At 38.4% G+C, this 27,507-nt stretch overlaps 1 protein-coding gene across 1 annotated transcript in view; it reads right to left on the bottom strand.

The window, feature by feature from the left end:
- Positions 1 to 27,507, bottom strand: part of SYNE1 (spectrin repeat containing nuclear envelope protein 1) — a 334,503-nt gene that overhangs the window by 144,558 nt on the left and 162,438 nt on the right. The window contains exons 73-85 of the mRNA XM_075203581.1: positions 21,862 to 21,987; positions 20,459 to 20,635; positions 18,776 to 19,041; positions 15,600 to 17,760; positions 12,622 to 12,959; positions 11,153 to 11,297; positions 8,989 to 9,207; positions 6,797 to 7,062; positions 5,774 to 5,939; positions 4,428 to 4,583; positions 3,461 to 3,613; positions 2,008 to 2,190; positions 175 to 312 (exon numbers count right to left, since the gene is read on the bottom strand). Of these exons, the coding sequence (XP_075059682.1) occupies positions 175 to 312; positions 2,008 to 2,190; positions 3,461 to 3,613; positions 4,428 to 4,583; positions 5,774 to 5,939; positions 6,797 to 7,062; positions 8,989 to 9,207; positions 11,153 to 11,297; positions 12,622 to 12,959; positions 15,600 to 17,760; positions 18,776 to 19,041; positions 20,459 to 20,635; positions 21,862 to 21,987 (4,494 nt within the window). The remainder of the gene's footprint in view (positions 1 to 174; positions 313 to 2,007; positions 2,191 to 3,460; positions 3,614 to 4,427; positions 4,584 to 5,773; positions 5,940 to 6,796; positions 7,063 to 8,988; positions 9,208 to 11,152; positions 11,298 to 12,621; positions 12,960 to 15,599; positions 17,761 to 18,775; positions 19,042 to 20,458; positions 20,636 to 21,861; positions 21,988 to 27,507) is intronic.

The following is a 27,507-nucleotide window of genomic DNA, read 5'->3' as shown; positions in this document are numbered from 1 at the left end:
TTAACAAAGCAGATGAAGGAACACGGACAGTTCAAAGTACATGTCATTAATCCCTGTGTAAGCATCTATCTCTATCCTGTTCACTCACAGCAAAAGCATGTAAAGATGTTGGTGTACGCATAGACAACCAGGATAGTAAACAGAAAACATATTGCTATTTGTATTGTGGCGTACCTGGTGAGTCCTTGCCTGGTCACGAAGTTGTATTGCTGAATTCCAGGTGATGTTACTGTGTACTAATATTTTTGCTTTTTCTATCCACCGCAAAATAATTTCTAACATTTCATTGTATTCCTCCAGTTGAATCACAGCCTATGAAGTAGGGTATAAAAAGTGAGCACTAGTGAAGAAAAAAATTGTACTAAGCATCTAGCATCAAAAAATGAAATATTACATATGTCAGATAATTTTACTAGCTATGTATTACTATGTATTACTAATATTACTCTTGGGCCTTTCAGCTGCCTTTGACACTGTAGAAGACCCCCTCTTCTAGCAACATCATTCACTCCTTTGGCCTGCGGGATACTGTTCTCTCCTAACTGTCCTCATACCTTTCCAACTGCTCCATCTTCGTCTCTATCCCCAGCTTTAACTACTCACCCTTTTCCTCTACCTGTAGGCGTCCCTCAAGGTTCCATTCTTGGCCCCCTCTTTCTATCCTTTGACAACATTACCCTTTCATCAGTCTCACAAGTTTGCTGCCTAGGAGTTATCCTTGACCGCTCTTTCTCTTAACCTCCCCATATTCAATCCCTCTCCCAAGCATGCCACTTCCATGTTTAAAACATCTCCAGGATCAAACCCTTTCTCATCCTGGAGGCAACAAAGACTGTCATCCACTACCTTGTCATCTTTCCTTTAAACTACTGTAACCTACTTCTCTCTGGCCTCCTTCCTCCCACCTCTCCCAACTCAAATCCATGCTCAACGCTGCGCCTCATCTTATTTTTCGACATTTTCTTTCCCGCCACTCTGCAACTGCCTCCCCTCTCTGCCAGCTCCTTCCGATACTGAATATTGTTCAAACCCCTTACCGTCAACTATAAAGCTCTCACCGAATCCCCCCCGCCCTGCATCTCCAACCTCATCTCCCTCTACGCGCCCTTCTGCCCTGTCCGTTCTGCCAACGACCATTGTCTCCCCCCCTCACCGCCTCCGAGACTCCTCTCCTGCTGCTTACCGTCTTTGCAACTCACTTCCTCTCCCAAACATGGTATCCACCTCCCTCCAAGGCTTCAAATGTGGTCTTAAAATTCATTTCTTCATCAAAGCCTATCAGCTCTCCCCCTAATACACTCTTACCTTCTCTTCACACTGTCCTATTGTCCTCCTCCTCTCATTACTTAAGCCACCAGCTCATCTGTGTATTCCCTGCTATCGTCAACCAGTGGCCTGATCCTATTTGCTGCACGCTCAGCTTCTGGGTTCAGACTATGCTATTTTGCTCCCCCACATCTAGTCATTGTAAGGGACTATTCCTCGCTGAGAAGGTCACTTTCTGCTGCTTTGGCTACTTGTTTGCTGTGCATTAAACTGTTTTGCCTATTTTGTAGTGTCCTGTTTGTGCCTTGTTCTGTTTTACTGTATCCTCTATGTATGTTGCTGTGCCTTATTGGAGCTTTATAAATAAACAATAATAATAATACTAATTGGGTTTGTTAATACTAAATTTCAATTTTACATGTGATGTCAGTTAAGTCTGCTTCATGCAAAAAGGCACAATGACCTGCAGATCATTAATCTCGATCTTCATTGCATATGCTAATAAATACCCGTCATGAATGATCCAAAAATGTTTAACATATTTTTCTATTAAAGCACAGGGACAAGTTATTTGGATTTTTAAGAGTGTGCCTGTCACCAATGCACAATGAACCCAGACCATTATGTAAGAAAATAAATATTTCAGCCTAATAATCAGTAACTAGGATCTAGGAATCAGTAGCATCAGTAAGTTACATCAGTATTAATACAATAATAACAGAGTTAACACTGGTTCTGTACCTGCTTCACTTTGCCTGCTCTGTATTCAGCCTGTTTGCTGGCTTGCTGCTGTAATTCAGTAAGTTTTCCTATTCTGTCAGCCAGTTGCTTTGCCAGTATATGACTCTGTTCAGCAAAATCCTGCACCGCCGCATCTAGTTCCACCAACTTAATGTTGCACGTGTCTAGTTCCTCACACAAGATCTGTATTGTCACAAGAGAAAGAATGTATTAAAATAACCGTCAAAATGTCCTTTTAATAATACGTAGAAACGGCTTTGAAGATAGGATGTGAACGTCACATGATTGGCTCACATTCTTTCCTGGGATATTCTATTTCGGCCATGTATACCCAGATGTTGCCAAACCTACCAGCCTATCGTGATATATATTTCCATTTAGCCAGAAATTTCCATCTGCTTAAAGTCCACAAAAATGAAACATTCTTGTTTCTGTGTATTTTATATTGTAAATTATCTGCACAATCTAGGATCTTATTTGATCAAATAGTTGCAGAGAGAAAGTACAGTGGCAGCAAGGAAGAATAGAGTAATTGTCTCCTGGGCCACTAATGCTGTACCACTGTGCTGCATTGGTGCCAAAGGAGTGGAAGGGCAATTGTTTTCTTCTCTCACTGAAATTGTACCGTTGTGCTGTACCAATTAGAACATTGAGCAGTGCAATATCACTGAATGTAATGTATATGCATCTACATAATGGTTCTCACTAGTCTGTATCTGAGTTCTTCCGATGCCCCTTTAATGCAGTGCAAGACAATGTGACACTTAGGGCCTGATTCATTAAGAAAAGTAAGGCAATGCAAGAGGTGCATATTAGTTTATTATTTTGCACATAAGATAAATACTGGCTGTTTTTTCATGTAGCACACAAATACTTTATAGCTTTATTTGTACACTGAAATTTAAAGTTGATCTAGAACATGCCTTACCCCAACTATAAATCTGCCATCACATTTTAAATTTACTTCCCCCTCCAATGCAACATGGTTTTGCCAAGGTGCAAATTGACTAATTTTTATTTGCTTTACTTTCCTTAATGAATCAGGCCTTTAATATTATTTTTTCATCAGCAGTTGGGTATTTATACATACATGGGTACTTCAGTTTACATAGTGTTTTCATTATTCGGGACACGTTAGTGCTCTTGAAAAATTTTCAATTCATTAGTGAGGGGAGACACTATTGCCCCTACCTCTACCACCAACTTCCGAATTGTTTGTCTCCTATGTCTGGCAAACAATCTCTTAATTTAATCGTTATTTGGGGGGCCATTCTGTAATAAATCCTTATGTTTATGGTAAGGATCAGGTCCTCTGCAGTTCTCAGTATAATAGTATACTAATGTAAACATGTAAGTGCTTGCTGTTTAGTTGTGCCTGTCGTCTGGGTCAAATGTGGCTAGGTTCCTGTTTATACTTATTTCAGACATGTCCATTAGAATTGATGTTACATACCTTGTGATCTTTCCTAGACTGACACATGTCACTTGCTTTCTCTTTTAGTTTTGCTAATATTCCATTGAGCTCTTCTTCGGTTTCTGTAATTTGCTGATTTAGCTCTCGGTACAGTATGTCATTCTGCTGTGCTTCTTTCTGTTTCATTTGTATCTACATTATGAAAATTAAGAGAATATACCATTAGACCTGTACTCAATGAGTGTCCCAGTTATATACAATTAAAGTATTCAGATTGTGTATATGGTGAATGTACTAGAATGCACGCTGTATGCATACATGTCAACCCTCCTCTTTGTGTGGAAAACTCCTCCATTCTTTTTTAATAATTACACCACTAGCCAACAAGGAATCATCATCATCATCAAATATTTATATAGCGCCACTAATTCCACAGCGCTGTACAGAAAACTCACTCACATCAGTCCCTGCCCCATTGGAACTTCCCTAACATGCACACACACACGGACAGACCAAGGGAGACAAATTTAATAGCAGCCAATTATCCTTCTAGTATGTTTTTGGAGTGTGGGTGGAAACCGGAGCACCCAGAGAAAACCCACGCAAAGACGAGGAGAACATACAAACTCCACAAAGATAAGGTCATGGTTGGGAAACAAACTCATCACCCCAGTGTTGTGAGGCAGAAGTACTAACCACTAAGCCACCGTGCTGCCCAATGGGCTTTGTATGTACTCTGAGTTACCAGGAACTGGGCTGTACAGTGCACACTTGACCGCCAAGGACTGGACAATATATTCTACACTGGTCTGCCAGGAGTGTTTTCCAAAGACCGGGTAGTAGCTGTGTATCTTGAAATGTGCTTGGAGGACAGTGCTTTTGTTCACAAATGAGCCTAATATATGCTGTGGATGCACTAGAATGTACACTCTATATAAAGTCCGTTACTTTAGCATTACAAAGCGTGAACTTTCATGATAATCACCATGGCAAATTTAGTTTTTACCTCCTCATTTACATTAGCCAATGCTAACGCCACTTCAGCCAGCAGTAATGAGAGCTCAGATGGCAAAATCGTGTACATCTCCAAATATTTGTTCTGCTGTTCTTCAGACAACCTTTCGATTTTGTGACGATGTGTATTTAATTCCTGATGAAGAACCTTAGGATGAAGAATAGAAACACATTGTATGATGCAACCCTCATTTACAATTTACTTTCACTTATTCAGTGATGCATTTAATTTCGCCATTAATAAACAACTAAAAATGATATCAATGGACAGATTCTGTTTAGTTACAAGGTATGTCAAGCACAATCGGTAATTTTGAGATCACAATTGCGATGAACATCACTAGCACTGGGCTATTCCATCAAGGGCAACAGAATAATAATAAAGTGTGTATGTGTGTGTGTGTTTATTACCATGTTGAGAACATTATTAAATGCTATTGCACTCTTTAAATTTATTTTGTTTTCCAACAAAGATGCAAGAATCAAAGAATGTTATGCACAATGTCTGCATTATTGTGAATGGAGGATAAAAAAGAAGCATCTGTTGGCAGTATCCTGGGACCCTGGAGAGTACAGGGCTTTAGACCTTTCACATTCAAACTCTATGGTATAAATATGACCTTGACATGGGATAGAGAGAGCTTCTGGTGAGGCATTTGATGTATTTTCAGATGAAGAGAGAGATGTCATTGATTTTCTTACAATTACTTGGATTATTAAGCTAGTTACAGATATTATTAAGTGATCCAAATGGATATTAAGTATTTCAGTGGATGATCAGGCACGAAATGTGGAGTGAAATGTTTGTGGCTTGAGGATCGCACCAGTGACCATGGTAGTTTTAATCAGCCAGTGGCAATTATTATTTATTTTCTGAAATTAAGATTATATTACACAGTTGAATCATGAGTAAATTGTTCTGTTCTTTTACATAAACTATATAGACATTCAGATGTTCAGAACTGGCTAAGATTCAATGATCATGAAAGCAAATAGAATAAGTTTTGTGTTCAGCAAAATAGTTATAAAGGCCCTAGGGAAGTTTTCAGATGCCAGACAGCATTATTTAAACTGAAAAATTAAATCAAACATCATTGGCCAACTTTGTCATCACATGAAAAGATATAAAACTAGAAAAAAGCATTAATTGGAAATTGACACATTTATTAGATGCATTATATATATATATATATATATGCAAATCTTACATTATTTAGATCACAACTCCGACCTTATTGATGGTTTGCTGAGACCTGCACTATTAGTTAGGACAAGTGGAAGTACTGACTGTTCCAAATACTGAGCCCTTGAGTAAGTAAATATTCTTTCATACTGTACCTCAAATTCCTCCAACTGCACATCTGTTTCTGATGCAGGTTTCAATAAATTGTCCTTGGAATCCCTGATCCAGGCTTTAACTACATTCAACTTCTGCTCCACATCCTCTCGCTCCTTCAGTTCCTGCTCTACAAGTTTCTTGCTTTTCTTTGCTTTCTGTTGCATGCTTATACATATATTAAAACATAAATTAATAATTTATTAAAACATCAATTACACAAAATTTGTTCTAATTCATTATCCAAATAGTGGCTATCAATATTTTATTATGTATGTTTACAATGCCAGAAATGTCCAACAGGAAAATAGCAGCATAGAGCATATTCAGCACTTCTTCTGTTTGAGAATGGGATTAACGTCATATGTAATCCTCTCACTGCTTGTTCCTCAAGTACGTGTGGACAAACAAGCTGGTTAACCAATCGTAACGAAAAATACCTTTTTTTAATCATTTAAATTGAAAACATTATTTGCTTTTGTATGGCTAATATACTAAAAACGTTTTAAACACTTTGCTCGGGCTAACGCTACAGAGATAGTTTCCAGAAGCATGCTTTTAAGTACTGTACATCTATATAGAAAGTCAGTGCTGGAACACATCTGACAAGTTCTTGTGATGCCATATGTGTTATTTTGACCTTTAACATCAAGGGCCTGATTCATTAAGGATCTTAACTTGAGAAACTTCTTATTTCAGTCTCCTGGACAAAACCATGTTACAATGCAAGGGGTGCAAATTAGCATTCTGTTTTGCACATAAGTTAAATACTGACTGTTTTTTCATGTAGCACACAAATATCAACTTTAAATTTCAGTGTACAAATAAGCTATCAAGTATTTGTGTGCTACATGGAAAAACAGTCAGTATTTCACTTATGTGCAAAACAGAATACTAATTTGCACCCCTTGCATTGTAACATGGTTTTGTCCAGGAGACTGAAATAAGAAGTTCCTCAAATTAAGATCCTTAATGAATCAGGCCCCAAGTTACTATACACCATTAATATAATATTTATTTCTTACTTTGAACACCTGTCAAGCATGGCTTTTATTTCTTGAATGACTGGCTGGTCCTCTGGGGCAGCTGATTCAGTTTCCATATCTCGGAGGACACCATTTAAAGCATGTTGTTTTAGCTGATTAACTGCAGAGTACTGCTGCTCCAACTCGCGAGAGAAAGCCTCATGGCTATTCAGCAGCTCAACCAGTTCAGCCTTTGATGCCTTTTCAGTACAGCTTTCTGGTAGGCGTTCTTGTAGCTGATCAATTGCTAAGGTGGAATCCTGTATCTGAGAATACAAACCAGATTGATTAAATCTAAAAGGACACGTAATTTTAGTTCTCCTTTCCCATTTCCCCAATCTTTTCTCTTTACATTCTCCCTAGTGAAACTGAAAATATTTTAAATAGAAAATATGACCAATTAGGTAATGCCCATGATAAACATATAAAGGCAAAAATATAATGACTTTATAGTCACTATGACTGCAATTCAATAACAAACGACAATCTAGGTTATTATGATGGATAAAACAGGATTTTTATATTACGGAAAACCCATTTCTACTAGTACATTGGAGGACATCGGGGACATTGGGGTATAGTGTAGGTGAGATAAGCGTGTGGCACTTTAAAAAAGTTGCTATCTAGCCCTAGCTCCGCCCCCTCTATGCCCCACTTCCTGTTTAGGTTACAGTTTATGTTTAACCAAGCTCCTCAGTAATGGTGACAATAGAGAGAAAAACAATAGAGATAGAGGAAAACAATAATATTCTCATGAACAAAAAAGACAACATGCCAAACAAAAAACAAACTAGAGTGCAAGGGTGGCCGCCCAGTGTCCTCCAATGGACTAGGAGAAATTGATTTTATGTAAGTATAAAATCCTATTTTCTCCAACTTCCAATTGGGGGACACTGGGGACATCCCAAAGGCACAATTACGGATTGAAATATTCAGAATAAACAGCGCAAAGCACCTTCTCCCAAAACTTGCATCCCCTGATACAAACACATGAAACCTGTAAAACTGAGGAAACGTGTGAATGTAGGACCAGGTGACCGCCTGACACAGCTACTCAGTCGAGGCATCATGCTGATAACAGAAATAACTCACAGACTTCGTAGAGTGAGCCCAAAGATTATCAGGAACAGGCTTTCCAGTCCCATTATAAGCATGATGGATTACAGCTGTAATCCACTGAGCAATGGACACCTTAGTGTCTGGCCAGCCTCTCTTGTGTGCATCATAGGGGACCAAAAGATCCTCCGTTTTGTGCACATCTTGAGTCCTACGCACATACACTCACAAAGCACAGACTAAATCTAGAAAACAATGAGAAAGGTACTCTTACCTCCTGTTGTCTGACTAATGATGGAGTCAAGCTGAGCCCCAACAGAAGGGGTTGAAAAACCATCCCACACCCGTTACCTTACAAAACAAGGGACGGAAAAGCTGGAGCTCCAAAATGGCTGCCTATTCTGGTGTCTGCAGAGGAGTGAGAGACCACCAGGGAGGAAGTGCAGGGAGAGGTAAGAAGCATCTCTAGGTAAGCCAGGATAGGGACGCTGGGCAAAACCTGCGACGACTATGGCCGGTTTGCCGGAGGCAATCAACATCGGAAGCAGAGGGCCGGCAGCGGAGGCATCACCAAGGCCCCACCAATCAAAGCTGCAGAATTTATGCAGGCCAACTGAATTTCCCGCAAGCTGTCACAACACCCCCATCCGCGGCCACATAGAGACCGGCAGCGGAGCACAACGGTGACGCTGTAGACACACACTGTGTCTGTATCAGCAATGCTGGCGACAGGGGGTGGCGGTGGGGCTTCGTACATGTCTCCACTGACCTGCCGATGCGAATCCTACATCAGACAGCAGCTGGCTAACAACACTATACTCCAATGTCCCCGGTGTCCCCTAATTGGATGTTGGAAAAAAATTCATAGCATGGCTGCAATTACAATACATGGTGTCAACAGGCTATACAAGATGCCATGAAGAAGTTTGAATACGAGCAAGTATAGACAACATGGCCCATGATCATATCATCAAACACCACAACTTAGCACAGAGAAATATGCACATTGTATTGCTGTGCCATAAATGCCTGTAGAACCTATTATATTTGTATAAACATATTAATGGCAGTTAAAAGAGATATTATGTGTATAAGCATGGTGATTGATGACAGCTTTTTTTGATAAAAGGTAGTACCTTATCACTCAGTTCCTTCCATTCCTGCACAGCCTCCTCCAGTATTTTCTCCTGTTCGCGTGCTGTATTGCGAAGCCTGGTCCACCTTTGCCACACTGTTGTCATTGACTTACTTATGGTAGCTTTGCTGGCATTATTTCCTAGTTTTTCCATTGTTGATGCCTTTTCTTCTAGAGATGTGATTTTCTCATGAAAAGAATTAACCAAGGCTAACAATGTCTGTAAAACAATGACAAACACAGTATTTTATGGCACAGTTTGATTCAATTGATACATAATGTGATATAGTAATTAAAAGAACATATTGTTTCCTAGTGAAATGTTTCTACTGCTTCATTCTTTGGAGATTTGTTGTCTAAAGGCTATATTTAGGCAAGTAACAAAATCCATGTTTCATCGCGATCTTTCAGCCCACATACTGGTTATGTCTTGATACAGACACAGTGGGGTTGAAACGCATCGGCTGTGATCTTTATCGTCTCTTATGCAGAAAAGAAGATCCATATTTTGATTCATCACAAAAAAATACATATTTTGTTGGATCACATCTCAATATATGTTTAAAAGTATTAAACTGTAGATGTTTTCTTTTGCTTTTTATATACTACAATATTTGAAATTTCACTGGAAAAATATTCATCGAAGTGGAAGAATCACTGTGCACTACAATAAGCTATTGGACTTTTTCTTGTTCTCAAGTGATTTTGTATAAACTTTTGCAACATATTGATGTATAAGTCACATGATCAATTGTGTAGCACATGTTATATCCTTTTTTGTATATTTTGATGTTTATTGGTGGGGTACAGTGAACACCATGATATACATTGTAGGCAGACACATTCCATATAGAAGCACTCCCAAGTTATATTATATCCCTTTCTTACACATACTGCCACAATTGTTAGTTGAGAATAAAGCATTGAATATAGCATTGAATCAGTCCAATTATGTGATAAACATACCCTCCTTATAATTACCTTTTCTGCAGTTCAAATTTCATTAGGAAAAAATGACAAAGCCCAGCAGGGAAGCAAGTCACAGAAGGATGGGGGAGGGGGGGGGTTGACCAGGTGCATCGGGCTGTGGCATGAGCAGATGGCTAAATTATCCTATTTTTTAAATTGGGATTTTTGGGAAGAATGGAGGAGAAGATATATGAACTTTCTTCCACCTACACAAAGCCACTGAGGCAGGGCCATCTTTGTTTCTAAGCTTCTAAAAAGCCTGCAGAATTTGAATATGTCTTATTCCTCTATTTTGTGCAAGACGTTATTTGCATTACTAAGGAAAAATATGAGTGACAAAAAAGGTCAATAAAAATTGTATTTAAGCATCAAGAAGCTAGCATGATATAAAGATCTGAAAGCCACATTGAATCAGTAAACACCAATATCAGGGAACAGGCCATCATCATCCTGTTGGCCTCTTCAACATCTCATGGAATACAGTAAATCTAGATTGTAAAAAAATATTAGAAAAACTGTATAACTAATTTGTGATACACTTTATATACTGTTTACATCTATGGCTCAAAATAATAGCAGTTTTGGTTACAACGGTACGATTAAACCACAAAAGTTTGATGTATGCTGTTCTGGAGAACTCTGGAAAAAAAGGCAGCATATTCCCCCATTAGCAGTCTGATATCTTCTTTGCAACTTCAAACAAAAGTTAAAACACATAGCTAAAAAGTTTTTGTTTTATTTGGGAATAATCTTGGGCCTGATTCATTAAGGATCTTAACTTGAGAAACTTCTTATTTTAGTCTCCTGGACAAAACCATGTTACAATGCCAGGGGTGAAAACTAGTTTTCTGTTTTGTACATAAGTTAAATACTGACTGTTTTTTCATGTAGTACACAAATACTTGATAGCTTATTTGTACACTGAAATTTAAAGTTGATATTTGTGTGCTACATGAAAAAACAGTCAGTATTTAACTTATGTGCAAAACAGAAAACTAGTTTTCACCCCTGGCATTGTAACATGGTTTTGTCCAGGAGACTGAAAAAAGATACTTCTTAATTTAAGATCCTTAATGAATCAGGCCCCTTGTTATTAATGTTTTTCTTTTATTGAAATGCTAGGGTTAATGATGCTTTCCCGAAGCCAGGAAATAAGCATTGTTATCTCATAAACTAAGTGCAGTTATGGTACTCACCTTGTGCGCAAACAGCTTTTCTTCAGCTTTGTGGCATGAAACTTCTTTCGCCACTGAAAACTTGAATAACTTTTTCTCTGCATCATTCAGAGAAATTACAACCTGCTGTCTCTCCTCTTGGTATAAATGCCATTGAACTGTACATCTGCAATCGACAAAAGCAAATTGTGTTTGGCGGACATATTTGTAGTATAAATAAAGGCGTTCCTTTATGCTCCATGAGGCAGCATTCACATCAACCCAAGAATAATTCTGCTGGTCACAGCTTAAATAATGTCCTGTCTCCTGTTATGATGTTTACTTAAGTATTCGGACATGTTATGGTCAAAGGAATCCAAAAGTAGATTGAATTCTTCAGTTTTATACTCAAGGCCATTCCTATCAGACGAGAATCTCATCTCAGGCCAACATTCTGGAGTGGCAGAGATGACACCCTCCTCTTCCCACCTATCCATGAGTCACCCATGCTTCTGAATCACTGGAGGAACTGCAGTTTAACACAAATCCCCTGTGCTTCCTCCTGCAGTTAATATATGAACAGTCTTGTGATCGACAGCATCCATTGAAGTAGGAGTAGGAAAGAAATGACCCTTATTCATACTGTCAATCACCACACTGGTAATTCAAGGATTTTATGAGGAAACATTGGTGATCCATGGTAAACTGCATTTAATCTCCCAATCAGTGATTTTGAATGGGGGGCAGGATGATGAGAAGAAGGCTGTGGGTGTCATCTCTGCCACTTCTGGAATTGTGTCATGGAAGATCTTCCCCTGATATGTATAGCCCTGAGTGTAAAACGGAAGACCTCATGTAATTTCCGTTCACCATAAGCAGGGGCGGATCTAGAATTTTTTTCTACCCCGGGCGATATAGGGGGGGGGGGGGAGTGATTTAGGCCCCGCCCCCTTTTTAACTTCTAAGGCTGCCGGCGGCTGCACACTATGTGCAGGTCCGTTCGGCAGTGATAATGTGCTGTCCCGCTGCTCTGATTGTGTTTAAAACACAATCAGAGCAGCCGGGCAGCACACTGTCACTGCCGAACGGACCTGCACAGTGTGCAGCCGCCGGCAGCACCCCCCCCCCCCTGGATCCGCCACCGACCATAACATTCACAAATATTTAATCAAGCAAATAAACAGGAGCAAAACTAAGATTTCTTACAAAAATGGTGTGACCATTATTTAACCTAACTTATATTGATTAAATTTAAATTGACTGTTGTTTGCCGTGGTTACCCCAGTTTCTTCAACATAATATTTTGATGGCCATATACTAAAACTTATTTCAATACATTGATAGTAAAGTAAATTACTGACAATAGAAACTATATTCAATTTGTTGTATAGATATTTGCATAACATGCTTTAATTAATGGTCATATACATTAAACTGCATATTTATAAAGTGTGATCAAAAAAATATCTCTTTACCTTAACTAGTTACATTTAAAGGTTTGAGCAACTTACCTTCTCAGCAGTTCTAGCTGAGCCTGAGCTTCTTCCTTTGTCTCCTTCTCTTTCTTCTTTAAGGAGGATACAGGTTGATTGAGTTGATCCTGTCCAGATTTGTGCACACAACCTTCTAGATCAGCTACCAGAATACGCAATTCATCTATAAGTCCATTTAATTTGTTCTCAGAACTAAAAAATTCAGTATAGTCTGTAAGACAGTTTTCTGCTATCTCAATATCCACACCATTTGCTGTCTGTTGCAGTAACTGTTGTGCATCTTCCAACCAATGTGAAGCAGACTTTAATGCTTGGTGGTATCGTTGACTTGTGATGTACATCTTGTCAAGAGTAGTCTAAAAACAGGGAGTTTGTTTTATAGTGTTATATACAGTAGTTCATGGATCACATTCAGCTAGATTTACTAGAGTCTGACTATTTAAACAGTTAACCAATGTTTCATAATAAAAGGCTATACTTTTCATTAGTAACAATAACACATAATAACAAATTATGTTTTATATGATGTATAGGGCAGCACGGTGTCTTAGTGGTTAGCACTTCTGCCTTACAGCACTGGGGTCATGAGTTCAATTTCCGACCATGGCCTTATCTGTGTGGAGTTTGTCTGTTCTCCCTGTGTTTGCATGGGTTTCCTCCGGGTGCTCCCGTTTCCTGCCACACTCCAAAAAAACATACTAGTAGGTTAATTAGCTGCTATCAAAATTGACCCTAGTCTCGCTCTCCCTCTCTCTCTGTCTGTGTGTATGTGTGTATGTATGTTAGGGATTTTAGACTGTAAGCTCCAATGGGGCAGGGACTGATGTGAATGAGCTCTCTGTACAGCGCTGCGGAATCAGTGGCGCTATATAAATAAATGATGATGATGATGTATCATTCATTGTGCACTGTAAACTTTAGTTTGGTGCCCCAAGTTTTAAATGCACTAATGCAGGATATGTTTCAGCACATGCAGGAACCCTTAGGAGGTTCAACATTTGAGGATGAAAAATACTAATTAAATTAATATTGTTTTGTTTTGTGTTATCGAAAGAAAAAATGGCATTGACTTAATTAAAATAGTAATTTAATCATGCAAATACATAATAGCATTATAGTAAACGTTGGATAAAAACAGAGCTCTCAATTGTGAAATTTAGTCGTAACATAAACTAATTACATATATACACATTATATATATATATATATATATATATATATATATATATATATATATATATATATATAATATTTGCAATGTATATATATAGATATATAGAAAGATATATATATATATATATATATATATATATATATATATATATATATATATAGATAGATAGATATATATGTACACATATACATATATAGATATATATATATATATATATATATATATATTTATATATATACAAGTTAACCCGTGCATGATACTCATGCATTCTAGTCAAATCAAGCTACTTAAGGTGTTAAAAAGGGTATTGTCATGCATTTGGGCCTAGCCCAGGCCTCCTCAAGGGATGAGCGTTGCTTCCTGACGCAAGCGCCCTTTTTTAACGTGGTTTTGTCCACATGTCACCACCTCATTATTCTTCTCCATCACCTCATCCTTCATTTTCATCACCACATCTATCCAGATGTCTATCCAGACACAGGGATCTCTCTCAGCGGTCCTGGGTATCACACTCCTCTCGCTCTGTCACCCCCGGCAACCACCAACCACTCCCCACTGTCACCCACGGCAACCACCAACCACTCCCAACTGTCACTTCTCCTTCAAGAAATATATATATATTTTTTTTAAATCTTTATAAACACTTTTAACAATTTACAAATTAAATTAATAAATTAAAAACATCTTAGTATACCAAATTTCAGCCCTTTCTGAGTTGTTTTTTCCACACACACTAAGAATTTAGTAGGTCAGTGTATAACTCCGCCCAGCAGGTGGCGCTGCAGCTTGGTTTTATTTTTTCCACACACAGACAGACTAACACACGCCACTAGACATTTATATATATATATATATATATATATATATATATATATATATATATACACATATATTTATACACACATATATTTATACACACACACACACACATATATATATATATATATATACATACATATATACACATATATACCATATATATTGTCTTGATTGTAAAACTATCAAATTCCATTATTCCATTTTCCATACTGACACTTCTAAATTTGTGTACCGCCACATCTATATTTCCACCTCTTCAACCACTGTATCTATACAGTATGATGTATAATATATACACATACATACATATGTTTCTGCAGCTGGATGTGATTGAAGCGGCTGCTATATAGGCAAAGTGTATGCTGTTTTGCAAGCTTATGATCATGTCTAATCAAAGTGCATGACGCATAAATTGGTGTTTGTTGACACTTCGGGGCATATTTAATCACGGTCCGTGATTACGCGTGGCTGCGCATATAAAGTGACAAAATGGTACCACAACATTGGGGATCGCCCTTTGCAACCCTATGGCGTACGCACGAAAATCCGCAATGTTGCGGTAACGGGACTTGTGCAGCTGCGCGCAATGGTGGATTACAAAGCTAATTGAATATGCCCCTTTCTGTGAATTCCAAAGGCATAATTGATGCTATTTTTCAATGTTCTACCCCCCACTGTTTTAAACTCTCCAAGAACACATATCATGATTTTCTCAATCAATAAGCTAGTATTATCATTTAACAATAGAGGCTGCCAATCTGGGAGACATTTCTACATATGCCTTTCGATGTACCTATAGTTAAAACTTAATCAAATCTTAGTACAAATGTTTGGATTAATGTAACACATTTAATAAATAAAAGTGAGGTCTCACAAACCCCTCAAATGTGTTAAAGTTAAGATATTTGTTTACTCCTAGTGGAATGAGCTATACCTATGGTTCTGTGTCCCCCCAATACTACATGAGAGAATCTGGAATTTATTAAGAAATATATGTACAGACCTGCTTTCCATTGATTGCTTCATTGACTTCTCTGTCAAGCTCAGACAGTTCAACCATTCTCTGTTCCAGATCAGCTGGAACAAACTCTTTTGCCTTGAGGTACTTCTGCTTTTCTCTATTGCTCAGAGCATTCATTATCCTTAGGGTGGACACAATTTCCTCTTGTTGAATTTGTAACTTTCTAATCTCCTCCTGGATGCTTTCAAGTTTCCCATCCAATGCCAGGGGTTCATTCAGGTCTACCTTCACTTGCCTGAGCCACTCCAGAGTACGGCTGATTTCAATGTGAAAGTCTATGCTCTGCACTAATCTATTCTCACATTCTCCCATCCTCTCCCTCATTACAGCATGCCATGATTTTAAAATTTCATGCCACTGTTGAATCTGAACATCTGCAGTTTCATAAGCCGAAGGTTGAAGAATGGAAGAAAGGTCTTCTAAGTGTTCAGTGGCTCGTCTAAGAAGAGTTCCTGCATCCTGGAGGTTGGCCGACAGTGTACGGTAGCTTTTTAGTTTGTCCTCAGCTGGAAGTGTTTCTTTGTTAACTTGTTCCAAATCCTTACTCAAGGCCTCTAATTTTATATTCAGCTTTGAACAAAGCTCTTCATATCTTCGATAGGCATCTGTAGTATCTGCCAGTTGGCTAACTTTCTGTTCTATGGATCTTTTTAAATTATGATACTGGCATATAAGTTGCAGCATTTCTTCAGGTAGCCATGGTTGTCCTGTGCTACGAAAAATTTCTTTTTTCTTATTAAGTTCGTTAACTGCTGTGCTAAGGGTCACAACCTCATTTAAAAGAGACGAGTATTCTTGTTGAAGTGCTAATGCTTCCTCTGCTGAAAGATGGGAGGGAACTTTGTTCATGAGCAAAAAGTTATCTTCAAGTTCTTTTAAAGCCTTGCTTGTCAAATCAATCAAAGAAACATATTCCTTACGAATGTAGATTGCTTCCTGGACCTTGCCAAGCTTCTCTTTGGCTAATGAGACAACATAATTACATTGCTGTGGCAAGAAATTGAGTTTCTCATCTATATATGAGCGATCAACCTCATTCAGTGATGGAAGGATCTCCTGACCATTTCTTTGTAGTGAAAGTAAGAGATTTTCATACTCAGGTGCCTGTTCGAGTATTTGCTGGTATTTGGATAGCTGTGAATACAACTCAGAATCATCAGTCATTAAATTAATTTCTGGAAATGTTAGAACATCTGCCTGCTTTACCCAATGACATGCCTTGTCTAAATCCTCTTTAAAATATTTTCTTGAGACAAAGCTTTTCTCAAGTTCTATGAGTCTCTGTCCGCACTTCTGCAAAGTGCTGTCAAATACATTTTGAAGTTCTTGTAATTTACCTAAAACTTCATTTTTTTCTTGCTCTGTGGCCTCTTTCATTAGTTCCCTTCCCTGGTTCCAGAGACTGTTAAGCTCACTCTGGTAAGCCTTCAAGCTTGCTTGGGCATTTTTACATGTTCTGATTTGCTTGCTTACATCATCTGGAAGCAAACATATGTACTCCTGAAACATAATCTTCTTTTCATGCTGTCGAATTTGATTTAAAGCCTGATAAGCTGCCATTAAAAATTGGGCCCTTTCTGACAAAGCCTTATTCAAGTGTCTCTTCCTCTGGTTGACCAAGTCACTGAGATAGTCTACATGTTTTTGTGAATCTGCTAGTGCTTTCTGAAGCTGTTGTCTTTCATTGAGTCCTAGATTGCCCATAATTTTATCAGCATCCTTTAACAAGTTTTTAAGCAATACTTGTTTGGTCTCTACTTCGCTGCAAATAGATAGGTGGTCCATAAGCAAGTTCTGAGCAAGTTCAGGTGGAGGGCTTTGTTTTAAAGCCTCTGAGATGCTAGGCTGCTGATCTTCAGCCCATTCTGTTAACTCCTGTAACCGGGAATGTACTAAACTTAACTCTTCCAATGTTGTTGCACAAGACAGGATTTTATCTTTCACTAGATCTTCTAGCTGAGTCCAGCGTTGGTCAAAATGACTGGTTTGCTCCTTAACTAATTCTTTGTCATCTACATTTAGATGTTCACTTAGTTTTTGCTTTTGCTCCTTGAGGTCCTCAAGAGCAAATCTTCTCTCTTGAAGAATATATGACAATGTTTTCAAGGCTTCGAGATGTGTCGTTGTGCTCTCAGTATCAGATCTGTTAAACAATAAGGGCAAGGCAATAAATATCAATTCAAATATAATAATTTCACTCTCTATGCCATTAGCATCCTCTTTCTGTATAACCTACATTTTGCTGCCAGTATGTATATTAATTTTATCAAACTGCATTTAAAATGTGCTCTTCAAAGCAAATCAAAGATCCACATTCTTTACACTTTTATATAACTAACAAAACACATATTTGCATTATAGGAATATAGTTTACTAAATTGCAGCAAACGGCACTTCTGTAATTTATATTTCTGCTCCTTAACAACTACAAGCCCGAAGGAGACAGCTACTTTTATGGGTAGCACCAATATTCATAGGAATGCAGCCTATTATTTTACTAGGAACAAATGACACCTAAATATGCCTTGGTGATGTCCCTAGTGAACTGACAGGCTGATAATGATTCAGGAAATAAAACGACTAAATCCACCGCTTAATTTACAGTAGCCAGGCTTAGCCAAACCGTAATATGCAGTATAAAAAAGTGCTGTCCATAAAACGTATAGAGCATACAAGAGAATGCAATTTTTGCTCTGCATGTAAACACAATGTTGGCACTTATACCCCTTGTAGTGCAACATGACATGCTTGGCTGCAATGTCTTCTAAATTTCCACTCCACCACTTCCACATTTCCACTTCGACCACTGGTTATAACAATAATAGTTTGTTTTATAAACACAATACTTTAATTCCTTTAGAGACACGCAATGTCCGTGAGACTGCATGGTAGATCACAGGACTGTCTACAATGAGGCAGCTGTCTAATACAGCAAGCTCTGTGAGGCAGCAAAATCTAGCTAATTAGTTCAATGTGTTTTTCTTGTTACAAAAATCTTAATTAGTAGCTTCTACCTTACTGGCAGATCAAAAAATAGTTAAAGTTTTATATATTTGTCAGTGTCACCTGTTCCTATACAAATGTTCATGGTAATTTGTGTAATGGATGAAGAGGACACAATATCAGTTGCCACCTTTAGCGGTCTGTCTATGCATTACCTGGCTAAATTATCCCACTCAGTGGTAAGCTTTTCAAGGAAGACGTCGACTATGCTTAGACGGTCATGGTAATCCCGTGTTCTCTGCAGATCTTCTTCCCTCTGCTGAAGTATATTGTTTATTTGGAAGCAAAAATCCAGCCACCGGTTACTTAATTGTCCAATCTCTGCGTGTTCTGGTGACTCCTGTCCATTTGTCAGCTTATTCACTTTCTCTGTAAAACTGGTAATCTTATCCTGCTTGGACTGAAGTTTCTGACTAAATTCCTAGCAAACAAAGAACGTAGAGATAAGTGAAGGGAATAGTATAAACTTTCAGCACAATTCTAAACAATATAGGACCTGAGTTATTACGGAAAGTAAGGCAAAGAAAGGAGTAAATGATCTCCAGGACAAACCATGTTACAAAGCAAGGGGTGCAAATTAGTTTATTGTTTTTCACATAAGATAAATACTGGCTGTTTTTTCATGCAGCACACAAATACTTGGTAGCTTTATTTTTACATTGAAAATTAAAATTGATCTAGGACATGTCCTACCCAACTATAAATCTGTCCCCACATTTTAAATTTACCTCCCTCTCTGATGCAACATGGTTTTACCCAGGTACAAAGTTACTCCTTTTTAATGCTTTGCTCTTCTTAATGACTCAGGCCCATGGAGTTTATTATCAACTCCATGGATAACCTTCCGCCACTACATGATGATTATTATGTTGAAAGCAGTCAATTTTAAGTCAGTTAGACCAGAATACAGTAGAATAACGTCTACAGTTTATTATGTAAAGTGTTCTATTTTGCAAAAAAAACAGTTTATAATATAATGAAAACATGGTCACTAAATTCCCTGTAACTTGCTATAGCAAAATACAGATAGAAGACACTCAAATGCAAACAGTGGGCCTGAGTCATTAAGGAGAGCAAAGCAAAAAAAAAGGAGTAAATTTGCTCCTGGACAAACCATGTTGTAATACAAGGGGTACAAATTAGGTTATTATTTTGCACATAAGGAAAATATTGGCTGCTTTTTCATGAAGCACACAAATATTGATAGCTTTAATTTTACAATGAAATTTAAAGTTGATCTAGGACATGGCCTATCCCAACTATAAAGCTGACCCCACATTATAATTTTACCTCCCCCTCCAATGCAACATGGTTTTTCCAAGGTGCAAATTTACTCCTTTTTATGCTTTGCTCTTACCAATTCAGGACCATAAAGTATAAAAGGTTTTAACACACTATGTATATGGTGGTTGTGTTCCATAAGGGAGGCTATGGATCATGGGTACAAAAAAAGTGTTTGTAAAGTGCTGTATTTAAACACTGAATAATACAAGTTTTCAAGATGAATTTTGACATGACAATAATTCATTTGTATGTCCTATAGATTTTTTCTCATACTTGGTCTTAATATATCCTCAAATGTATATAAATGTTTCCCAGTATAACCTAGTGTTCGTAAATGTTCACTAAAATACTTTTGTATGTGTGATTCTAAATAAATACCTACTCCTATTTTTTTGCATGTATGTTATACTACTAAAATGCAAAAAACTGTTATGCTACAGAAACCTGCCTAAAACACAGGTACAGTACATGATACAGACAACAGAGATGAATCAAATATGTTATCTTGCTCATATGTATGAAAAGATTTTTAAGAAATTGAAATCATTCAGTACCTTAAGCTGCGATACCATGTTCTGTGCCAGTTTGATCTCCAGTTCCGCTCGTCTCCTCTTCATGTTCTGGAGTTGCTGGCCGGCCTCCTGGAAATAGCCCTGGAGCTCCACCTTCATTTGTTTAACTTCTTCCCAGCCGTTAGCCAGATCATGAGACAGAACCATTCTCTGTTCAATCTAAACAAGAAAACATTTTAAAACCAGTTAATTTAGCTTCCATGTTTTAGGTTTCCTTTGTTGATTACACATGATCATTTCTGTTAAGAAATGTTAAAACAATTATCATTTTTCACTTAGATCACATATAAACCCCATTGGGTCTATAGATCTTAATGTAATTAGGATGTCCAGATCATACGCCACAGAACGCAGCCACGTTCAATTCATCTTTGAGCTCAAACGATACTTACTACAGACTACGATTTCAGGGAGGGAACAGGGGAATGCAGGGCCGTAACTAGGGCTGTGCGACAGGAGCGACCGCCCAGGGCGCAACGCTGAAGGGGGGCGCAGTTTAGGAATATTTTAGGTTAATTTGGTTAAAATTGAGGGCTAGGGGGCGGCATTTGTCTTTCTCGCCCAGGGCGCTAGCATTCTAAGTTACGGCTCTGCGGGGATGGGACGTTTGCCCGTAGTCAATGTATAGCAAGGGCATGCCAATAGCAAGCACACACGGCAGTGTCCGTTTCAAGCTCTGGGCATCTTTAAAATACATGTTTTTCTGCTGTATCTCTTGCACCAGCTACAGGACTTGTCCTGCTTACTAATGATGGCGGCTGTGTATGCTATAACAAGTGCTTACTAATGATGGCGGCTGTGTATGCTATAACAAGTGCTTACTAATGATGGCGGCTGTGTATGCTATAACAAGTGTATTCAATCAGCAGCAACAGTAACAATGTATTTTATGTACAGTAGACATTCATAACATCCTAATAAATGTAGTTCCTGAAAGAGAAAAACCAAAACCCTTTTTTCTTATTTTTAATGGGGGGGAATTTATATTCCACATAGGTATTGGACGTATCCTGCAGTATCTTGTGTAGTAGAGCAGAGCAGACCTACACCCATATTCATCAGCGCATATATCATCAGATCCGTATCTTGTTGATTTTGGGTGTGCGCAGACCCAATTTACGTGTGTACGGAAAGAAATGCACATTGTGCTCAGGATGCATGCCTTGATGAATCAGGCCCATCGTCATTATTGACCTGGGGTCTACTTTGAGTATTTTTGTGCTAAATTTAAAATAAAAAAAATCAAAGACAAATAAAGGATATGAATGAATGTTGCAGCGTAATGTGATTTGCATGTTGTTGTCTATGTGCGGTTATCCAGATAGTTGCTAGTTGTCATGGAACACACACAATGTCAATGGATATAAATGCAGTGAAGTGCTTACTGCCTGCTTTGTTTGCTGAATGTTGATGGCAACATTCTTCACAGCACCATCAGATAAGTCACAAGCTGTGCACAGGAGATCCAAGTACGTGTTGGCCTGCTCCTGCAGGGTTCTGTAATGTTTCGCCTGGATAGACATATATAATGCAAAGAGATGGTGACAAAATAATACTTATATAATAAACAATGAAAAATTATTTATGTGCAACCGTAAAAATATTGTTTGTATACTTGCCACATTTTATTTCCATATTTTTTTATTGTTTAAGAACATCACTAGGATGAAGTACAAAGGTAAAGAAATAAAAAGAGGGGTAGGGAGGAATACGCAACATAAAATACCATATTAGAGAGGCCATATATTTCATAATGTTCATATATTTATGTAACTTGACTGTCTAGATCAGGGGCACGCGAACCACTTTTGTCTGGCACGCCTAGCTCTGAGCAGCTCCGGTTTGGCCATCTTCGGCTGCTTTAGTGAAGCAGCTCCCAGGTTGTGTTGAAGAAGACGTTTGTGGAAAAAGGCATGTGTGTGCTGACTCCAAAGCTAAGTATAAGGGCACACTATGATTTGGGGGTATAACAATGGGGATATGACCAAGTGGCATACTTTGAATTGGGAGACAACTATGTGGCCCACTTTCAATTGGGGCACAACTATGTGGCATTCTATGAATTGGGGGCAATACTATGTGGCATAATATATACTGGGAGCACTATTGTGTGGCATAACATAAACAGTTATTTGTTGGTCCCATTACTATTAATATTGTCATATTAGTGTGTTAAAATAAGAAATAATACACACACGTCGATTGGTCGAAATGGAATTTAGTAGTGTCGGTATGGAACATGTAAAGGAATGGAATTTATAGTTTTACAAGGAAAGCAATAGAACAATTGGCGGTATGGCATACCACCTTATACAGGTCACTTTTTGACCACTATATATATATACACACTCTCACACACACACACACACACACACACACTCACACACACAACTGGCACACCTGCGCACTGATAGGAAAAGGTTTCCAACCTCTGATCTAGATAGACCTTGGTTCACTGTAATTCTCATCAAAAATGTTAAGTGATCTTGGTTATTATATATTTTCTTCATGTTTTAAATACTCCTTAAAAATACCTAGTAAGTTACAAAACCAAGAAAATAAGAATATACACACCCGCAGGAATAGTAATACTATTGATTTTCAACAGTTTTCCACCTTTCTTCAACACCTTTTCTCCCCAATTTCTACATTCTCCTCCCCTGATCGGGCAGAACCTCATTTTCACCAAACCCTAGCAACTGCCCTTGATCAGGTGGCTCCATCGACTCTTCATACTCCGTGTAGACTTCGTTGCCAACCATGGCACACTAAAGTAACACAAACTCTCCAAAAGTTTTCTCATAAAGCAGAACGTCACTGGCGTAAATCTTGTACCTCTAATGATTTCACCACATATACTGCTATCTACCACTCCTATCGAAATGCTCTGGACACTGCAAAACAAACATACTTCCAATCTCTCATCTATGCTCAGGCTTCTAACCCCAAACGCCTTTTTAACACATTTAAATATCTTGTAAACCCCGCCACCCCAAACCCTCTGACTACCATCTCTGACTACCATCAGTGCCCAGGATCTTGCTTCCTATTTCAAGGAAAAAACTCTTGTTTAGAGTAGGACCACCCTATTAGCAAAAGCACCTTGGCGTGGTGGGTGGCTTCAACATACATTTGCAAATGTGTGCAACAAAGACTTTTGCATTTTTATCTACAGTAGAAATAGCAGTTCTGTTGCTGGCTATAGCAGTGTGCTGGGGGAATTTGTCTCTGTTTTTTCCTTTTAGGATAACCCCACCCTTTCATGCACCTGTTATAGCCTATAAATTGATTTGAGCAACTACCAGTTTATTATTCCTATTTCAAGGACAACATTGATAAGATCAGACTTGAAATGGTATCATCTCCCTCGACAAGCAATCAGCTCAATTCCTTTGTAGCACCCTCTCTTCAATTGATCCCACAAATGAAGGGGAAGTTTCTAATCTCTTCTTATCTTCCTACTCTGCCTCCTGTCCTCTTGATCCCATACCTTAACAAATTGGTAGGTCCCTGTCTACTGTGCTCATTCCAATTCTAACTAAAATCTGTAATCTCTTTCTCTCTCTCTCTACTGGTATTTTTCCATCACTATTCAAGCATGCAGTGATTACTCCTATTTTGAAAATTCTGACCCAAACTCTCTCTCAAACTACTGCCCCATCTCTCAGCTCCCAAGCCCCTCCAAGCTTCTCAAGAGAATTGCCTACAATCGCCTCACACACTTTCTTACAGCAAACAACCTGCTGGATTATCTTCAATCAACTTCGCTGACCAAGGTTGTCAATGATTTGATCACAGCAAAAACTAAAGGCCATTACTCTCTTCTAATTCTCTTGGATCTCTCTGCTGCATTTAACACTCTTGACCACTCTCTCCTCATACAAACACTACAATCCTTAGGTCTTGAAGGCACTGTCCTATCCTGGTTCTCATCCTACCTATCTAATCGCTCTTTCAGTGTTGATTTCTCTGGATCCACCTCTGCTCTGCTTCCTTTATCAGTTGGAGTACCACAAGGCTCAGTCCTAGGTCCTCTGCTATTCTCTATCTACACCACTTCTCTTGGAAAACTAATAAACTCCTTTAAATTTCAGTATCATCTCTATGCGGATGATACACAAATCTATCTATCCTCTTCTGATCTCTCACCATCTGTGTTGTCTCGCATTACTGACGGTCGTTCTGCCATTTCATCAGGCTCAGTACCAAGGGATTGGCGAATAGCAGATGTGGTGCCATTGTTTAAAAAGGGGACGAGATCACAACCAGAGAATTATAGACCTGTAAGCCTGACATCAATAGTGGGGAAACTACTGGAAGGTATTTTAAGAGACAGTATTCAGGATTACTTGGTACGCAATAAAATTATTAGTGGGAATCAACATAGATTTGTGAGAGATAGGCCATGTCAAACTAATCTAATTATTTTCTATGAGGAAGTTAGTGGGAACTTAGACCAGGGCAGGACAGTAGATGTGGTCTACTTAGATTTTGCAAAGGCCTTTGATACAGTGCCACACAAGAGGTTGATTTACAAAATAAGGGTACTGGGTCTAGGAATCAAAATTTGTACTTGGATCGAAAACTGGTTAGAGAATAGGGAACAGAGAGTTGTGATAAATGGAACATTTTCTAATTGGTCAAAAGTCTTAAGTGGAGTACCTCAAGGTTCCGTGCTGGGGCCACTCCTTTTTAATATATTTATTAATGACCATGGTGATGGTTTAGAGAGTAAAGTTTCTATTTTTGCAGATGACACTAAGCTCTGTAAGGTAATAAAATTTAGAGCAAGATGTAGCTTCTCTACAGAGGGACTTAAATAAACTGGAGGATTGGGCGGCCAAATGAAATATGAGGTTTAACAAAGATAAATGTAAGGTTATGCATTCAGGGATCAACAACAAGAACACAATCTATACATTAAATGGAATTAATTTAGGAGAATCTATAATGGAAAAGGATTTGGGAGTGCTTGTAGACAGTAGACTTAGCAATAGTGCTCAATGTCAGCTAGCAGCTGCAAGGGCAAACAAAGTATTGGCATGCATAAAAAGGGGCATAGATGCAAGGGAAAACAGTGTAATTTTGCCACTGTATAAATCATTGGTAAGACCTCATCTTGAATATGCAGTACAGTTCTGGGCACCACTCTATAAATAAGTTAATTTGGAACTAGAAAGGGTTCAGAGAAGGGCGACAAAATTGATAAAGGGTATGGAGTCATTTAGTTATGAGGAAAGGTTAGCCAGTTTAGGCATGTTTACTTTAGAAAAGAGGCGTCTAAGGGGAGATATGATTACTATGTACAAATACATTAGGGGTCAATACAGAGAGCTTTCATGGGAACTTTTTACCCCAAGGACCATACACAGGACACGTGGTCATCCCCTAAAATTAGAGGAGAGGAAATTCCACAACCAGCAAAGGAAGGGGTTCTTTACAGTAAGGGCAGTCAAGATATGGAATTCATTGCCAGGGAAGATTGTGATGGCAGATTCAATAGATATGTTTAAGAAAGGGTTAGACAAATTTTTAGCGGAAAGGTAGATACGACCGTTAATTAAAATGAAGGATAGTAGTGGATATAGGGTAAAAATAGGACTGCAATATTGAGTCTGGGGGGATTTTTCACAATTGAAACAGATTGGCGGTTGCTTACTCTGGATTAATTTCAAATATAAGTGCAGGATCGCAGGAGATCCAAAATAGGTTGAACTTGATTGACTGGTGTCTTTTTTCAACCTCATCAACTATGTTACTATGTTATTTCATCTTGGATGTCCTCTCGCCAACTCAAATTCAATCTTTCAAAAACTGAATTAATAATACTACCACCCAATAGAAGCTCCCTGCCTGACATTTCTATTTCTGATGATAACATGACCATAAATCCTTCCCCGCAAGCTCACTACCTAGATGTATTCCTAGACTCACAACTATCATTTGTTCCCCACATCAACTCTATGGGGTAAATGTATCAAGCTGAGAGTTTTCCGGCGGGTTTGAAAAGTGGAGATGTTGCCTATAGCAACCAATCAGATTCTAGCTATAATTTTGTAGAATTTACTAAATAAATGATAGCTAGAATCTGATTGGTTTTTCAAACCCGCCAGAGAACTCTCAGCTTGATACATTTACCCCCATATCTACATCATGTTACATAGATCTAAAGAACATTTCCAGAATACGCATATATCTCACACAAGACAATGCAAAAACCTTAAATCATGCACTCATCATCTCCAGCAGCGACTATTGCAATTCCCTCCTTACTGGTCTTTCCAAAATCAGATTTAAACCCCTATAATCTATTTTGCACGCAGCGGCTAGATTGATTTTCCTTGCAAAACGTTCTTTCTCTGCTGAGCCACTCTTTCAGTCTCTACATTGGTTGCCTGTTTTTCAACGAATCCAATATAAAATTCTTCTACTAAACTACAAGGCCATCAACAAAATTGCACAGTCATACATCTCCTCACTTGTCTCAAAATATCTCCCAACTCGACAGCTTCGTTCTGCACAAGATCTGCGTCTCTCTTCCACTCTCATCACATCCTCCCATTCCCGGTTACAGGACTTTTTTCAGGCGGCATCCACTTTGTGGAATTCCCTCTCTCGCACAATAAGACTTTCCTCTAGTCTTCAAACCTTCAAGTGTTCTTTGAAAACCCACCTCTTCAGACAAGCTTATGATATTTCTCAACCAGCATCTTAATCTCCCTAAATTTACCCTATTACCACCCTCTACACAGCTAACACAAGACAACAACCCTCTGACCAACATTGTTGTGTGACTGATTACACAGTCACACAGCAACTTTTTACCTTTGCATTCTAGCTAGACCAATGTGCAATATCATGTAGCACGTGCCCTTGTGTTTTCAAACTCCCATTGTCCCATATATTGTAAGTTTGCGAGCAGGGCCCTCTTACCTCTCTGTCTGTATGTATTACCCAGTATTGTTTTATTAACGTTTGTTCCCAATTGTAAAGCGCTACGGAATTTGCTGGTGCTATATAAATAAATGTTA

This window comes from Mixophyes fleayi, chromosome 3 (assembly GCF_038048845.1).
Source record: "Mixophyes fleayi isolate aMixFle1 chromosome 3, aMixFle1.hap1, whole genome shotgun sequence".
Taxonomy (NCBI): domain Eukaryota; kingdom Metazoa; phylum Chordata; class Amphibia; order Anura; family Limnodynastidae; genus Mixophyes; species Mixophyes fleayi.
The sequence above is the reverse complement of the archived record's forward strand: the minus strand, read 5'-3'. Positions and strand labels throughout refer to the sequence as shown.